Source organism: Leptonotus elevatus, chromosome 6 (assembly GCF_054856555.1).
Source record: "Leptonotus elevatus isolate MCC_2025b chromosome 6, RoL_Lele_1.0, whole genome shotgun sequence".
In the NCBI taxonomy this organism is placed as follows: Eukaryota; Metazoa; Chordata; class Actinopteri; order Syngnathiformes; family Syngnathidae; genus Leptonotus; species Leptonotus elevatus.
Genome location: NC_141244.1, coordinates 27,522,339 through 27,540,056, shown reverse-complemented (window position 1 = coordinate 27,540,056; position 17,718 = coordinate 27,522,339). Strand labels below are relative to the sequence as shown.

Here is a 17,718-nt window from a genome sequence, read left to right as displayed (position 1 = left end):
AGCAAGGAAATCCAAACAATAGTTTCCGAGATATTGCAGTTTGATTTTTGCTTTTCACTTTTCACTTGTTTATGAAAATGGGCGTGACCGCCAAATTTCAAACGGCCTTTCTCAGCCACCACTGATCCCATCTCAAAAACTAAGATATCTCTAGAAAGGGGAAATCATTTTTCATCAGAAGCCTTTTGACATCTATTTTGACCTTGAAGTCACAATGACGACCTTAACGACATAAGACCAAAAAATGGCGCCCGAGGTGTCAATTAGAATGTGTTTATAAAAAACAAAAAACTGGAAGCGTTATTGCATTCACTTGAAAAAGAAAAAAAAGTCTTGTTTTTCTGACTTGTTTTTTGGAGTATTTTTTTCCCCTGTTTTTCTTAATATTTTTTTCTGTTTAAAAAAAAAAGTTTCAGTTTTTCAAAATATTTTTTTTCTGTTTTCCTGAGTAATTTTCCCGTATTTTATTTAAAAAAAAAACTGTTTTTCTGAATATTTTTTATTCTGTTTTTTGAATTTGTTTTCCTGTTTTTCTGATTTGTTTTTAAACTGCTATTAGCGAGTCTGCAAGTCACTTTGAGTTCAGAGGTAAAAAAGAAATAAAAAATTCCAAAAAACAGAAGCACCAGCTGTTTTTCTGAATATTTTTTTTCTAAATTTTTTTAAATAATTACCCCCCCCCCATTTTTCTGAATAGAAAAGCAATATTCAGAAAAACATCAATGAAAACGAATGACTCAAAAAAACAAAACAAAAGCAAAGCTCCCCCCAAAAATGAGTCCAAAAAGCAGTTGTTGTTTTTCAAGCGGATGCAATACACCTCATTTTTCTCTTTCATTTTCACTCCAATGGATGTCGATGTTAACATAAGCTTTCTTCAGAAATGTCAAAACATCCGATCCGTGTACGTTACAAGCTGATGGCGTCCTGACGGAGAAGCAAAAAAAAGTCCCATCTGTCCAAGTGGTATGGGAAGTGCAGCGTTTACTGTCATTTCCTCCTCGTCCACGAGGGGCCGCTCGCTCGCTCGCCAACGATCACCATCACGCACTGAAAAGGAGGAATCCTCTCTTGATGGCCAGCGGAAGAAGGTCTCGGCTGCTCCACGAGGTTTTCCTCCGGCAGGCCAATCCAACCATGAGAGCGCACAAACTTGTGAGACCTTCGTTGACGTCCTTGATGGCGTTGAGCGACTTTGCCCAAGTAACAATTCAAAATGGAGACTTTTGGACTTGACGTCACTGGCAGCCAAGAGCGCATGCAATGTGATCAAACGTGAAAATGAAGAATTCCATTGAGCCCGTCCGTCTCGGCGGCTGCTGATGGAGCACACAAAGGAAATCGAAATGATGGCCGTGCTCATCCTGTGAGAACTAAAAAACTTCTGTGGGGCTTTTGCTACTAAACAGGATGTGGCCTGCATAGTTTTGTATCCAGAAATATGGACGTATGCTTTGGATGGTTTTTCCTGGGAAATGTGATCACAAAATAGAAATAGAAATGAGGATCTGAGAAAGATTGAGTTTTTCACTTGAGAATTTCAATGCAAACAATTTTACACAGAACTGTCTCGAGGTTGTGAGGCAGGCTTGTACTCGATCGATCCCAGTCTCTTCAAATAGGAACAACACCGAGCCAGGGCTGCATTTGTCGTATTTGTGTTATTCAGGTTGCGTGTCCCTTATTGGGAATTTCAAGGTGAAAATATTGGCCAAATGATCTTTGATGTCAAAAGTACTGTGATGCAAAAACAAATAGCAGATTAGGATTTCCCCTTTCCAACAATGATTTCTAGTTTTTGAAGTGGGACCAGTGGTGGCTGAGAAAAAAGCCATTAAAGGTTTGGTGGGTGGCCACGCCCATTTTTGTAAAAAAAAAAAAGTGCAACCATTTCAATCTCAGCAAACCGTAGATCCAATCAAGCTGAAATTTGGAATGTTGGCTTTTCGTGCTATGAATTTCCCCGTCACAAAATTTCACTCAAATTGGAAGCTGTCAGGGTTGTGGTGGTTGCGGACCCGAGCGCAGAGAAGCAGAGCGAGGCCAGGCAGGTGTGCTTTTAAACGTGATTTAATTGAAAGGCAAGCAAAGCACAAACCAAAATTCACTCGTAGTACTAAACGTAAACGGGCAGGACACACAGGAGCAGGAACGGGGGGGGGACAAAGACAAGGACTCGACAAGGACCGAAAGAAAGCATGGAACTGATGCTGCTTCCGAGGATGGTCGGAAGTCGGGCTTTTCCGAGTTCAAACCAGGAAGTGCGCCCCCACTCGGAAGTTCCACTTGCAAAGTCGGAAAAAACAAAAGGACCCCGACTTCAGCGACAGACTACAATGTGACGTCGCTGCAATGGCGACCCCTTTGGAAACACAGACCGTGAATGGCAAAAGACAATTTACTCGAGTATAAAACTGAAAAGCGATCTTCATTCATCAATATTTGACATAACTTGACGTAACACAACGTACGTGACAGTATGCCGCTGTCTCCCTGCATGAAATGATACGGTCAATTACTGAACTTTTTTCTGAGGACCAAAATCAAAGACTATTTTTCATTCTCCGCCATTTTGCTTGTTTACTTTTGCCTTTTGGAACTGGGAAAACCCAACTGGGATATATCCGACTCGCGACCATCCTGGAACGCAGCATCAATGCACATCGTAACCCGCGGCACCTGGACAGGACACGCGTGGCTCGGGGAGCTGATCGGACCACGCCAGGGACCCGGACGACAAGATACGACTTGACCAGACATTGACGAAGGGAGACACGCAAGGGAAACGGGACCCATAAAACAAACCCAAACACAGACCACGACAGAAGCTTTTTGATTTGAGGCGGAATGAGCCAAAAGGCAAATGTAATTATTTGATTGATTGCTTTTTTAAACATGGACTTACGGAAGATCACATCTGGTCAGAATCGCTACACTCGCCCCGATGACTTCATGTCGGCACGTGTGTGCGTGCGCATGCATGCGTGTTGCGCTTTATTTGTCCTTCGTTCCTACTCTTTGCTTTAGTTTGCCGTCCATTAGCGCGTCATCCATCACGAGTGACACTCGCTTTGTTTGGAATGTCTTCACAGCGCAACACAAGCGACCTTCGGCGTGCCGTCTCTCAGCACACGCGCACGCACACACATTGCTTTCTTTCCCAGCAACGGACACTTGAGCGCATGAGGTGGCGAAGGAGGCGCGTTGGTGTTGTCAGTCAACGGCAGCGCTTCCAAAAACCGGCGGTGTTGTCGATTGTTTGCATTGAATCAACGTCTGTATTTCCAACAAAGACGTGAAAAATGTCCATCCAGTGAGAAACGAGTTGAATTGGTTCCATCAAATCGGCTTTTCACATGAAAAGGAAGGAAAATAGGAAAATAGGAAAATGACCTTCATCTGGACCATCCTTCCCCCAAACATTTGTTGAATGCCGTATTTGACGGAGGGAATTGAAAAGTTTTTTTGGTCACCACTTTATAATGTTGCATCTATTAGTGCCTTGAAATATTTTTACTGAAGGTTTTCAGTCGAAGACCATTTTTTCCCCCGTGAAGTTTGAAACTTGTCGTCTTTCAGTTTTCACAAGTGCATCCATATCAAAGCAACCACTTCATTCCCCTCCAGTGGACAAAAGTGGCAACTACAGTTACTTGATTTGAAAAGTAGTCGTCAACGTGTTCTCATCCTCCCCGGGCCGAGTTGGATGTCCCGCTGGGCCGCATGTGGCCCACGGGCCGCACTTTGTTTTGCGAAGATGAGGTGGCGACACGTTTGAGTGTTTTGTTGGCAAATGTGATGATGTCATGTTGTGTCCCGGCGTGACAGCGGCGTGAAAGCGGCGTGCGCTGTCTCAGCGAGCGCTCATCTCTTTGTCCTCCCCGGGGACATCCATCACGCCGACAGCCCGCCCACTGTCGCCAATCTCATTGTGTCACTCGGAACAATTTGTTCTCCCGGACAAAATAGGCCACGGCGGGCTGAGACGAGTCACTTCCTGTTTGCTGTCAGATGTAATGTTCCTAATTCCTTATCTTTGATTTACATGCTGCTGTTGCCAGGCAACAGGTCTCAGGTTTGCACGTGGGACTTTTTACTTGTCGCAAGCGGCACGCTCAGCAACACTTGGAAGGACTCTATATATGTATATATGTATAAGGTCGGCTGTTCGATCCCCCCTCTCCCCAAGTCATGTGTCGTCGTGCGTATGGAAGGTGCGAATGTTTGGTGGTGGCGGGAGGGGCCGTAGGCGCACACCGGCAGCCGCGCTTCCTTCCGCCTGGCGCAGCTGTGGCTACTTAAGTAGCTCGCCGCCACCACAGCGTGAATGTGTGAACCCAGAAAATCTAAATCCCATGCATTATTATTATTATTATTATCATGATGCATTCAGGTGTGACTGGGACATTACAGCTGGACGAGTATGGAGATCGAGAGACCGACTTTGCTTTGTGGGACATGATTGACACCAACAGCAGCGCTTTCCAGGTACACGCGCACACGGCATCACTTCCTGTCACTCCTCCGTGCGCGCGTGTCGCGAGACCAGCGATATGTCGGATATTTTTGACTCAAGTCCGACAAATAGTTGCGTTCCAATCAGAGATGCAAGTCGACTTTTTGTTTTTTTGCGCCGATTTACTGTTCAATTTTTTTAGCGGCAAAAGAAATGAGGACGCTGAGAAGAATGAAGGGAGTGACATTGAAGGATCAGGAGAGAAGGAGTTGAGGATAAACAAAATGGATGAGACGGAAAGCGGAATGAGGTGCGATGGACACGTGATCAAAATGGAGGACGATGACGCCTTGCAATCATGCAATCAGAAGGAAATAGAGATGGAAAGATCATGTACGTCAGGATTTGCTCCATGTCAAAAGTCATGGCTGAGGACAAGGCGACCGACCGCCCGCCCGACCGACCGACCGACCGACCGCGTAGAACAAAAAGATGGCCGTGCGTGACGTGTGCGTGTGATGTGGCTTCCAGATGGTCCTGGTTTACAACAGTTTAGAAGAGCAGCTGACGGCCATTCCCGGAACATCGCTGCACTGGCCGGGACGAGTTCCTCCTCCTGACATTCCCGTGTGCGGATTCAAGAACGAAAACCCCGCTTGCAACACCAGTACGTTGACGCATTTGCACCCGCTGCCAAACAAACGAAAAAGGAAAAGACACTTTTCACTTGATTGCTTTTGTGTCAACAGAAACCATCACCATTCACCAGATGGTGTCCATGGTGATCTTCTTCATCCTCATCATGACCCTGACAGTCGCCATCTTCATCTACAGGTGAGCCATCAAGGCCCTTCAGCTGCTGACTCAAGTGCTCCCCCTGCTGGGCACAGGACATAATGCCACCTTTCAAACGCTCGCTGAACGTGCGCTCGTGCTCGTCACAGAGACCTGGGAATGGTTTTCCCAAATGTCAAGTTTTATTCCAGAAAAAAAAAAGTGCCGTTTGAATCCCCCGTCCCCGCTGCTGGGATTTTTTTCTTTCTTCCTCAACAAGGACCAAACAAGCGTTGCAGCTCATGACAGCTCATGACAGCTCATGACAGCTCAGCGCTACGTGCAAGAAACGTGCATAAAGTCCAAGCAAGTGTTGAATGTGTGTTGCAGGCGGATGAAGCTGGAGAAGGAGCTGGTGGCTCAGCTTTGGAGGATCTCCTGGGACGACATCCACATGAGCAACCTGGACAAAGTGCTCCGCAGCGGCAGCAGGATGACGCTGTCTCTGGTGGGTCTCATGTGAGCGCGCGGCGTGACCGCCGCCCCAACCGCCGCCCTGACCGCGCCTGCGTCTTTGTCCGCAGAGAGGCTCCAACTACGGCTCCCTGCTGACGGACGGCCACGTGCAGGTGTTCGCCAAGATGGGCTACTACAAGGTCAGCTTGTCGCGGCGTGGTGAGTGCGCGTGGCCCGTTAGCGCTGATTGGGAATTCTTCCTGCCTGCCCGCCGCAGGGAAACATCGTGGCCATCAAGTACACCGACAGGAAACGCGTGGAGCTGAACAGGAAGCTCCTGTTTGAGCTCAAACATGTGAGTGTTGGACTCGAACCTTTCCCGTGTGGTACAAAGTTGACCGCGTAGCATGCGGTGGCATAAAAGACGAACGGCTTTGAACGTGTCGTGGCGCGTGACGCGCTCTGGGAGGCCAAAGAGCGCCCTCTGCTGTCGACCCAGACGGCGAAACAGGAAGCTGACAAACAGGATCAGGATATTTGTCGTCTTGTTGTTTGTTTTGTGATGCCGGAGGCAAAGCAGGTTCGGCATCACTTCAGATGCGACCCGATCGCGTTTTGGGTTGATTTCTCCTGCATTTTGCATTGGACGCATTTACTTTGCCACTTAAACGTTTGTTGCGCTGGATGTTTAACATCGTCACTTTAAATAGAAAAATATTTGCTTGTTTCTTGAAGCCCTTGAAAAAGGCCTGTTGCACTTTTTAGAATGATGTCTTTTGTGTTGAGTTGAATTTCTACACTGTGGCATTTCTTTGAACTTTGTGCGTATGACACAATACCGCCACTTGTGAACTTGTGATGATGTCATAACCTATGAAGCGGTAACAGATTGTGACGATGTTGTCACCGAACGCAGATGCGAGATGTTCAGAACGAGCACCTGACTCGATTCATCGGCGCTTGCATCGACGCTCCAAACACGTGCATCGTCACGGAATACTGTCCCCGAGGCAGCCTCCAGGTACATCTCGAACCTCTCTTTTCTTTGTACACCTTTACCTGTGCAATCACATGCATTTATTGATATGCTAGAAAGTCAAAAAAGACCAATTCTCTCCACTTGAACTTACGTAGGACGTTCAACTGGAACCTGCAAAAAGCAAAAAAAACGACTGCAGTATATCAATTAGTCCTAAAGAGGATAAAGATCAAGCGGAATATTCGCAAACACGTCGTCTGACATCATTGGCTTCCCTCCGACGAGATTCCTTCATCAAAGACAATCGCAAGACGAGCGTTCCTAATCCGCCACAGTCTGCTGATGGGAATCTTTGCCACGGGAACTTCATGTAAAGTGATGGCGAAATTCAAAGTGTTCATGATGTCATCATAGGACGGAAGCCGCCACTGCGTTCGGATCAAAGAAGTTGCCACGAGTCGTTTGCGCGGCGAGCTTGTCTGTTGCCTTTCCTGCTTTTTGTCTTGTTTGTGGATGCAAATGATCAAACGGAGCCATTTGATCAAAGTGAGAAAAAGCGGCTTTGGAACGGAAACTGCCGCGCGTCGCTTTTGGCGTCCGCGTCATTCATGGATGCGTTCTCGTCCTCGTCCTCCACCATTTCCCCATTTGGTGTACGGTGGCGTGCTCGCTTCTGCTTGCTAGGCGAACTCGATAATGACCACGTGGAACGCTTCGAAAACAAAAACAAACTGGTCAAGTTGGCATATATGAAGCAAACGCCAGCGTGGCCATCAAATCTGATGTCGTCGTCCATTGGTTTGACATTGCAAGCCGCTTCCTGCGGACATATTGTCCTCTAGCTTTTAGTTTGTCTCCAGACCTCTTTTCACGTCCTGTATCTATTTGTACGTCAGTGCCGGTCTCTGTGTGTGTGCGTGTGTGCGCAGGACATCCTGGAGAACGACAGCATCACTCTGGACTGGATGTTCAAATATTCTCTCATCAATGACATCGTCAAGGTCGACGTTTGCTTGCTTTTGGCCTCGCCGCCCTTGCTCCGTTGTGCTGATGCCACTTGTGTGCGTGTGCAGGGCATGGTGTTCCTCCACAACAGCGTGCTGCTATCTCACGGGAAGCTCAAGTCGTCCAACTGCGTGGTGGACAACCGCTTTGTGCTGAAGATCACCGATTACGGGCTGAGCAGTCTGCAGGCCGACAGCCAATCGGCAAAGGACGCTCACGCTTACTACGCTCGTGAGTGACGCTTCGAGTGAGCCGCGGTTCCCGTCGGGAATCTTTGTCGACCATAAACGGCGATGGGGCCGGCCCGCTTCCGAACTGCAAATGATCTGAACCGGAAGTTTGACGAAAGCGGGTTGTTCGGAGTTGCGCCGGCAAATGGAGTGAGATGAAAAAGCTCTCCCGCTCGGAATCATTCCAACTTGCACAATCGGCGGCGACTTGTGCTGCATTCGAAGATGGTCGGAAGTCGGACTTTTCCGAGTTCAAACCAGGAAGTGTGTACGGGAACGCCCCCTTGAACTCGGAAAACCCACTAGTAGTAGAAGTCGGGGGGGGGCGACTTCACCGACGGACGACAAGTAACGTCAGTCTACAAGTTCGAGCCCTTTGGAAACACAGACCGCGAATAGTAAACGACAATTTACTCGAGTATAAAGCTATAGATGGCTTTCTTCATTCATAAATATTCGACATAACTTGACGTAACGCAACGTACGTGACAGTATGCCGCTAACTGGGATATATCCGACCGCCCTCGAATGCAGCAGAAATTGGTTCTCTCTTCACCGTGGCGCATTCATCTATAAAAGGCCCCCGGTTCGAGGCTCTCTGCTCACCGTGCATACCACCACCCCGCATTCTCAATTCCAGCAGTTGATCAAATTCCCAAAGGTCGCGCTGATTTTGCTCCATCTTCTTTTCAGTGTCAACATTTTCAAGGTTAGTGATGGATGCTGCACACGATTCCTCTTTAGCCTGTAACGAACCTTTTTCGTCACCGCGTCCATGAAAGAGGATGAAAACAAATGAAGGTTCACGTTCATCTCCGAATTGTGGCGACTTGAATGAGGTGAGGCGGAGTGTTGAAAAGACGATCGCGCTGACCCAAAAGATTCCCAACACTGCTGGATCAAAGTGTGCGGGTGCTGGTATGCGTGGTGAGCAGCCAGCCAAGAGGAGCGTTGATGGCAAAATCATCCTCCGAACCTCCAGAAGGCTTGCTGAGCCGCGGTGCTGCCGGCGAAGGTTGGGTGGGATTGGGCCAGATGTTGAAAGGTCGCGTGCGATGTCATCCCTCAGAGAGGCTATGGATGGCTCCGGAACTTCTTCGCATGGAAGCCCCTCCTCCTCAGGGCACTCAGAAGGGCGACGTCTACAGCTTTGGCATCATCCTCCAGGAGGTGGCGCTACGCCGGGGAGTCTTCTACCTGGACGGTGACCCGCTCAGTCCCAAAGGTCAGAGTGCAGGCGTCCGCTGGGCTCGGGGGGCGGGCTCTTCTCACAGCGTGCGTGCGTGCGTGCAGAGGTGGTGGACCGCGTGGTGCTGGGCGAATGGCCGTGCCTCAGACCCAGCGTGGACCCGCACGCGCACAGTCCCGAGCTGGGTCAGCTGATGCAGCGCTGCTGGGCCGAGGAGCCCACGGAGAGACCCGAGTTCAACCACATCCGAATGCTGCTGCGCAAGCACAACAAGTAAGCGAACAAACAAAACAAAAGCCAATTCCCAAAATTCCAACCTTTGCGTGCGTGCGTGCGTGCGTGCGTGCGTGCAGGGAGTCCCGGACCAACATCCTGGACAACTTGTTGTCACGCATGGAGCAGTACGCCAACAACCTGGAGGAGTTGGTGGAGGAACGAACGCAAGCGTATCATGAAGAGAAACGCAAAGCTGAGACGCTCCTCTACCAGATTCTGCCGCAGTCAGTTGTACACGACGCACGACACGCGACGCGCGACACGCGACATTTAGAAGATTGTTGTATATAATAATAATAATATCAGTTAGTCCAAAAAAAGATTTGCACGATGTGTAGAATGTGTTCACTATTCATACATCAACACGATTGACCAACAAATGAAGTCAACAAATATCACAGGACTCTTGATGACATCATTGCTCGGCGGGCCCTAACGCTCTTCCACTGCACACGCACACACAAGATGAGGGGCCGTATTAAGCGTGCGTGCGTGCGTGTGTGTGCGCGCTTGCAGCTCCGTGGCGGAGCAGTTGAAGCGCGGCGAGACGGTTCAGGCGGAAGCGTTCGACTCGGTGACCATCTACTTCAGCGACATCGTCGGCTTCACCGCCATCTCCGCCCAGAGCACGCCCATGGAGGTCAGTCGCCACCGCTGGCGCCTTCCACTTACGGAATTGGGCGGCTGGCCCGGTCCACGGCGGGAGGACTTTTGCTCCACTTGACTACAAAACTTCACTAGAGACTTTACAATCCCCTTCTCGTCAAACTTTTTGACAGGTGTGACGTCACTTCCCGCCCCGCTCCTTGACTTTCGGTCCCGCCCCCTCTACCCCAATACGGGCCCATTTACTATACATGTCTGGACATGTTCTCAGCCGCCGGAAGTATGACGTCATTGGAAGTCTATATTTGGGAAGTATGAAATGTGTCCATATTTTGGGGGGGGGGGGAGGGGGTGACTTAGACCGGAAGTTACATCACACCTGTTTGACCAGAAAGGGATTGTAAACGCTCTCTTTCAATCATTACGTCTATTTCACATCCTCGAGTTCGCGAGCTTAAGTTGAAATCCTTCAAATATTTTTTTGCACGTGTCTTCAGGTGGTGACGCTGCTAAATGACCTGTACACGTGCTTTGACGCCATCATAGACAATTTTGACGTTTACAAGGTAAGAGCGCCGCCGACGCGCGGCCGCCGACCCGCGTTGACGACGAGCGGCGCCCCCAGGTGGAGACCATCGGCGACGCCTACATGGTGGTGTCGGGTCTGCCGGTGAGGAACGGCAAGCTGCACGGCCCCGAGGTGGCGCGCATGGCCCTCGCCCTGCTGGACGCCGTCACCACCTTCAGGATACGACATCGGCCCGACGAGCAGCTCAAGCTCAGGATCGGCATACACAGCGGTCAGCGCGCGCGCGCACGCACACACGCACAAGCGCGCACCTGGAGAACAATGAAAGGAAACGTGTCATTCAAAAAGGACTTCAGAAAGTTTGTCGATCTTTAGTCGTCTTCTAAAATGCCTCCAAGTGAGAACTTGTCTGTCATGTCATATTTTGGCAAATTAACATAATAACCAGGAGTGCCACAACTAATTGATGACCAAACGAATCGACAGCTATTTTGACAATCGATTCATTCATCGAGGTTTATTGCTGTGCTCTTTTGTCTCGTTAGTCAGCAGCCATTTTGAAAACGGTTGCTGACGAGGACAACGTTGTCCTTGATTCGCTGTCGTTTCATCGCTCAACAATACAAACTCCTCAACAATCTTAAGTTGGTGTGAGAAAAAAAAATGCTTTTGCAATAAACTTGAAGGCAAAATTAATTTTCAATTGACGGGATGAGCGACTAAAACCTTTCAGCTATGACAAGAAACAGAAAGTCCAAAAATGTCGTTGGGGGTTTTTGATAACAGGTGCGCAAATCAGCATGTGTGTGCGTGTGCGCAGGTCCGGTGTGTGCGGGCGTGGTGGGTCTGAAGATGCCTCGCTACTGCCTGTTTGGCGACACGGTCAACACGTCGTCCAGGATGGAGTCGAGCGGAGAAGGTGAGGACACTTTTGCAATTGTTGCCGATATGACGCAACAGCAGCTGCCTGCCACCGCCAACATGGCTGCCAACACAACACACGCTTCGTCCGGCTTGCAACTTGTTTTGCAAACGTGACCGGCCGCTTCAGCTGCCGCTAAGAAACATGAAAAATAAGCCAACGTGGGAATTTGACGTCACCGGCGCTATAATCGCAACCTTTTGTTTTTCTGCCTCCGTTTGAAACTTTTCAAATTTGAGGCCGTAACGATAAAGATAATCATGCGAGTGCAGAAAGCGTCGCACTCGACTCTTTCCGCAATCGTAATAACGGACAAGACAGGAAGTAGTTGCGGCACGTTCGCCAATTTGTGTACGTCTCAGAAACAACGTCGTCGACACATTTTGCTGTTGTGTGAATGCAAAATGGCCGCCTCGTGTTCGGGTGGCGTATTGCGACATTATGGCATCAAGACAGCTTGCGTCGAAAGAAGCAAAAAGCGGAATTGTGAAGAGCGTTTTTCGTGTTTTGTGCGTGTTGGTTTCGATTCCATCATGCATGCAGCCACTGACCCCCAGCCACTTCGTTGGTCCGCTTTTTGCACAAGCAGACAAATGCAAACTTCTCTTCATCATCGTGTTTAACGTCTTCATCACGCTGAAGACGTTAAACATCTCAAAGGAATGACTTCTTACTCTTATTTGTTTTCTTGTCACCATTTCGATGATCAACAAGTGCCAGTAATTCCAATTCATTGATTTTCATCTTGCACTTCACTGCCTTGTCTTCAGCGTGATTGATAACGGGCCCCGCTAATGTGCGTGCGTGCGTGTGTGCGTGCAGCATTGAAGATCCACGTGTCGTCGGCCACTCGCGACGTCCTGCAGGAGTCGGGCCGCTTCCACTTGGAGCTCCGAGGGGACGTGCACATGAAAGGCAAAGGGCAGATGACCACCTATTGGCTGCTGGGAGAGAGCGACAGCCAATGAAGGAGGCGGCAGGAAGAGGGCGGGGCCACACCTCAGGTTGTCTACGAAAAAGAAAGGCCTCGTCCAATCACAACGTCCACACGAGCGGTCGTGTCGGATGCTCACCTCAATGAAATTGTTTTGACTTTGGGCCCATTTGAAGCCAACAAGTGAAGCGTGTCCACTAGAGGGCGCAAATCTCCTTTTGTCACATAGCAACATGCTAATGCTAAGTAAAAAGCAAACAAATGTAGGCATCGATTGCTCGTCTTCCTCCGCCCTCCACAGATGAGGAAAAAAATTGTAAAGTGTCTCATTTCACGATCTGCAGGCAGGCAGCCGATCATATTGCCCCCCCCCCCCAAAAAAAAAGCGTTTCCCCACTGACGGACACGTTTGACTTTTTCCAAAGTAGGCTAAAGCATCAAAAAGCGTTTGCAGAGTTGGTGGAGGTGGCGCCGTTGTCGTCACACATGAAGGAAGGACTTTTACTTGAAAATCTTTATTCAAGGCAAAAAAAAGTCAAGTGTAAAAAAAAAAAGGCGTCCGTCCGGTGAATGTCGTGCGTCGCTGCTCTTGCTTTCAAGCGATGATCTGCGCGCACACACACACACACACACACACACACACACACACACACACACACACACACACACACACACACACACACACACACACACACAACTTGACACACGCGTTTCCAGCGGACATGTGCGCACACGCCACACTCACCGACTTGACCGAATGTTTGATGAAATCCTTCCTGCCGCTCAGATCGTGGTCGGGATACGCGTCAAACACCTGAAAGGGACGAAGGGCTGAGAGGGGGCTAACGAGGGGCTAACGAGGGCACGGTTGCCAGGACGACGCACCCTCTGACAGATCTGCTTCATGGTCATCTGGGCCAGGTCGGCGTCTTTGAGGAGCGCGCGCACCGTCTCCGTCAGCTGATTGTCGCTCGGCGCTCGATTGACCATCCTGATGAGCGGCTCGTCCTCGTCCGACGTGTCGTCTGTTGCCGTGACGACAGATGTCAGGCGCTTCGACTGGAGGGGGCGCGGCGCCACGCGCTTCTCACCTGTGTTGGTGTTCTTGCTGCTGCTGTCGGCCTTCTTGGTCTTGGCGGCAGGTTTCTTCTTCTTCTTCTTCTTCTTGGCCTGACAAACAGGAAGTGATGTCACACGGGCAACAGCAGTGCGTCAATTTTTTTTTTTTTGTACCTCATCGCTGTCAGAGTCCGCGTCGTCAGACAATTCCCTCTTGACCCGTTTCCTTGGAGACGGAGTCTTCTTGCCGGTGGTCCTGGAGCGCTTCTTAGATGCCGATTGGGCCACCTGACAAACGTTAAGACGCGCACACGCCGGCCGCGTGAATACATTTGGCGCATTTTGACGGAGGGCACACTTGCAAAAATCCCGTCGCAAGGTTTCAAGGAATCGTTTCGGCCCTTTGTGATTGCGATTCAGGAGTCGATTGCGATTCCAAATGCAAACTCGCACCCCATACTGGCTTCTTAAGGATTTTGTGTGTCCAAACACTTTTCCATGGCGGATTATTGCATCATCACCGACTTGACGCTGCTTTTCTGTTTTTGCTGGGAATCGATCTCCTTTTTTCACAATCGCTCAACTTATTCAACCAATCGGCTGCTTTTCTGCTTCATGTTTTTGTGGCAATTACGGTCTGACGAGTGAATGATTCAAAGTTGGCCCTGGTCCGAATTCCCACGTCAAAGTGGGGATCCTTTCTATAGAGTTGACCCTAATCTCGAAACACACAAAAGCCAACTTCATAACTGAATTGTTGATCCTGCGAACGAAATGATTTCAAAGAAAAAGCAAAAAAAGGCTCATGAAGCAAACGGAGGCCGACTGAAAAGACCTCGCAAATGCTGCGTCAGGTTTTGCTTTCCCGCGGACGCTGACGTGCCGTCACGTGCGCGGCTCACTAAACGCGCACGTGACTGTCGGCCTTCAACGATCAATCGAGTAACAGCAAACGACTTAACGAGTGTCGGCAATCAGACTTGTTCCTTTCGCTCACCTCTTCCTCCTCCTCCTCTTCGTCATCATCAGCCTTATGGGACGACTTGTCTTCCGCGTCGGAAGCGTCGTCGTCTGGCGCCTCGTCCTCGTTGTCGTCGCTGCTGGAGTCCATGACGATGGCTTTGGACTTACTTGCCGCTTTGGACTTTTTGGGGCTGGACGAGGACGACGAGACGCGTCTGTTCTTGGCGGCGCTCTTGCTCGTCTGGCTCTTGGCGGCCGAGTCGGCCGACACTTTCTTCTTGGATCGCTTCTTCTTCTTCATGGGAAGCTGCTGGAACGAACGGAGGAGGAGGAGGAGCGCAGGTCACATGACTTGCCTCCAGTCATCAAAAACGTGCAAAGAACAGGACAAGTCTTGCTTGTTTCTATTTGACATTGTCTACAAGGAGGTGTGCACACTTATGCAACTACAAAACAGTCAAACGTGACATCCAATCATGAGTTTTTCTAGATACAGGCCGTCGCTTGGCTTTTCTTTTTCGCTTTGACTTGCAAGCAAACATTTGAGATACGAGCGCCATATCTGGCTGAAATTTGTCCGAAGCGTCAATGCGACGTGAGGAAGAATCGCGTTGGACTTTTGGGAGGCGGCTTTTGCGCGGGGCGTGTCTGACCTTGCCGCTGTTCTTGGGTTCCAGCAGGAAGGTCATGATCCTGTCCACCAGCTCCGCTTGCGTGCCTTTCTTCTCCAGGTCCAGAACGCCACAAACTTGCTTCAGCTTGGTGTTGGTGACGTGCGCGTTCCTGCATCGAACCGTCAGCCGTTAGAGGCGGCCGGCGTTCAGCTGGGAGCGGACGCCGGCCCAACTTGGGAAACCTACTTGACAAGTTTGTCTCGCTTCTTGAGGTACTGGTCGCTGTCGGCGGCGAAAGGGAAGCCGTTGAAGAGACGCAGGTTCTTCTTGATGCTCGCCATCTGTGGAAGCACGCACGCACGCACGCACGCACGCACGCACGCGTCATCACCACACGCATGCGGACGGACGGACGGACGGACGGACTGGATTTGACTGCTGGCCCTTCCTTTGTTAACGCTTCCTTTAGTGGCCAATAGTGTTCATTTGGTCAACACACATTTTTTACCGGACCGAGACGAGACTAAAACCCTCATTAATAAATAATAACTGGGACTAAATCAGTATGGATTTTCGTCGACGAAAATAAGGTTCACTTCATCAAAACTGGACTAAAATCTCTGGACATTTTAGTTCATGAACAAAAACGAGACAAAAATGACGTCTGTGTTTCCCACACACGCAAAAACGTGTCGCGACCGGATCGACGACATAACGTTAGATATGACAGCCTGCTTTTATTCACATATTTAAATACAACATAAGTGCAAAAAAGATGGTGTCACTGTGTTATCAACATTTTTACTCTGAAAATTCACTAGAATGCACAATGTGTGAAAAATGACCAAACCCCCCCCAAACCCTAACAACAGCAACCCCCTTAACCACCCCCGACCCCCCCCTCGCCGCCAGAGTCCATCCACTAACAAGCGTGATTGAAACTGGACTAAAACGGAGACTACATTTCAAAATGGCGGCTGAAATGAACACCCGTGCAACGCATGAACGCCCAGCGGCCATCTTCTTACCTTTCCCGGCCGCTCAAACAAGATGACGTGCAGCGGCTTGAGTTCATCAGGCTTGAGTTTGCCGATCTGGAAGTTGATGCGCGGGATGTCCCCCAGCTTGTCGCCGCTTCCTGCGCGCACGCGAGCCGCCGTCAGCCCGAGCACTTTTGCCGGCAAAACGTCGGCGACGTTACGTACCTTGCGCAATCTGCAGCTTCTCTTTGTGTTTGGGCGCTTGCATGTCCAGCCGCTCCACGCTCTTCTTGGCGCGCTTTCCCGCCACCACCGCGCCGTCACCCGCGGGCAGCGACAGCAGCTCGCGTCGCCCCGCCCACACCGTCAGCCGGGCTTCTGCATCCGACGCGCTTTTATTGCCGCCCGACTCGTTGTCTCCGGTCGACGTCTCCGGTCGCTCGCCCGCCGCGTCCAACGGTGACACTCGTCCGTCTGAAGCTTCCTCCGCCATGTCGCTCATACCTGTGTGAACACATCATCATCATCATCATCATCATCATCATCATCATCATCAGGCAGGTCATCTACATTTGACCTTAAAATGTTAGCGTCGTCATGTCCATTCAAAAACAAAACAAATCCAAGGACATCCAAACGTATTCCTTTCGGTGACTCTTCCAGTGTATCTGTCGCGACCCACCGATGACGCGCTATCAATCATTTTGATAATCGAGTCATTGTTTAGCGACCTTGTTGAACTTCAAATGATCCAAATCCTAAACAGTAAAATATTCTCCCGATTTCTCTTCTATCAGAGCAGGCTGATCGTCTTTTTTGTTGGTTTTTCAAACGGAGGAATTTGCAAACATCAGATTTTACTTTGAAAAGACAAGAATCAACTTTGCTGCTTTTCTGACCAATCTTACGGAACCGAATCCAAAACAATTCCTGTTTGTGCATTTTCTTGACAATATTGTCAACAATGTCCAGTTTTGGAAGCAAAGGACGGACGTGAAAGAGTTTTTTTCTACGCATCAATTAATAATAATAAGCTTAATCGATTATTGAAGTCACCGCCAGTTGCAGGCCTACCCTACACTTCCGGTTTGATGGCGAAGTACTGCTGATCAGTTCCACGATCACGTCAAAACGTGATGAAGACGGAAGCGAGCAAGAAAAGAGCTCCTCGTTGTCAGACAGCAACTTGAGCAAAAAGTACGCAAACATTGACAAGTTCACGCGTTCGACACTTGAATGAAGTTGCCGTGTTGATTTCGAGGCTCGCGATCCCTTACGGAACTTGTTGTGAGCGGCGTGTGCACATCATCGTACGCGCGTTGTCCATCACGTGATGACAACACGTTCACATCCGTGCGCGAATCAAAAGACATCCCATAACTTAGTCACCTCCCTGTGCGATGACGTAAACGTCACATGACAGCAGATGGCGCCAACATCAAAAACGGCATTGGAACGGATTTTTCTTTTCGCCACGCTCTATAAAAAGTCTTCGTAAAAATAAAATCATTTAACATGCAATCGTACTTGAGCTCATTTGTTTTCTGTCGAGCACTCGCCGAAAGTCTCGGTTTCTGACCAACCAACGAGACTTGATCGCTGTTCGCGCATTCCCTTGTCGTGCGTGACGTCATTCCAATTTCTCCTTCTTTGGACCGAAGTGTTGTGACGTCGACTTGGCTGTGGTGTGCAGTCTTACGTCGTTAGCCTGGCTGCTAACACGTTAGCACTCCGCAACGTTGACGC

The 17,718-nt window shown here is 49.5% G+C and overlaps 2 protein-coding genes across 2 annotated transcripts in view; one reads left to right on the top strand and one right to left on the bottom strand.

The window, feature by feature from the left end:
- Window positions 1–17,493, top strand: part of npr1b (natriuretic peptide receptor 1b) — a 29,342-nt gene extending 11,849 nt beyond the window's left edge. Inside the window, exons 6-22 of the mRNA XM_086077386.1 lie at window positions 4,394–4,488; window positions 4,988–5,123; window positions 5,206–5,290; window positions 5,621–5,738; window positions 5,815–5,886; window positions 5,964–6,041; window positions 6,603–6,707; window positions 7,595–7,666; window positions 7,739–7,901; window positions 8,970–9,125; window positions 9,194–9,362; window positions 9,443–9,589; window positions 9,882–10,005; window positions 10,469–10,537; window positions 10,597–10,771; window positions 11,321–11,419; window positions 12,245–17,493. Of these exons, the coding sequence (XP_085933512.1) occupies window positions 4,394–4,488; window positions 4,988–5,123; window positions 5,206–5,290; window positions 5,621–5,738; window positions 5,815–5,886; window positions 5,964–6,041; window positions 6,603–6,707; window positions 7,595–7,666; window positions 7,739–7,901; window positions 8,970–9,125; window positions 9,194–9,362; window positions 9,443–9,589; window positions 9,882–10,005; window positions 10,469–10,537; window positions 10,597–10,771; window positions 11,321–11,419; window positions 12,245–12,390 (2,009 nt within the window). The 3' untranslated portion in view covers window positions 12,391–17,493. The remainder of the gene's footprint in view (window positions 1–4,393; window positions 4,489–4,987; window positions 5,124–5,205; window positions 5,291–5,620; window positions 5,739–5,814; window positions 5,887–5,963; window positions 6,042–6,602; window positions 6,708–7,594; window positions 7,667–7,738; window positions 7,902–8,969; window positions 9,126–9,193; window positions 9,363–9,442; window positions 9,590–9,881; window positions 10,006–10,468; window positions 10,538–10,596; window positions 10,772–11,320; window positions 11,420–12,244) is intronic.
- Window positions 12,856–17,660, bottom strand: LOC147173065 (protein DEK-like). The gene is made up of 11 exons (XM_086077387.1): window positions 17,500–17,660; window positions 16,198–16,476; window positions 16,021–16,130; window positions 15,239–15,333; window positions 15,032–15,161; window positions 14,413–14,688; window positions 13,590–13,703; window positions 13,448–13,526; window positions 13,242–13,381; window positions 13,102–13,170; window positions 12,856–12,963 (listed from the first exon to the last, which is right to left on the bottom strand). Exons 1-11 carry the CDS (start codon window positions 17,507–17,509, stop codon window positions 12,952–12,954), a joined length of 1,314 nt encoding a protein of 437 aa, XP_085933513.1. The 5' UTR covers window positions 17,510–17,660; the 3' UTR covers window positions 12,856–12,951.
- Window positions 17,661–17,718: the final 58 nt, after the last annotated feature.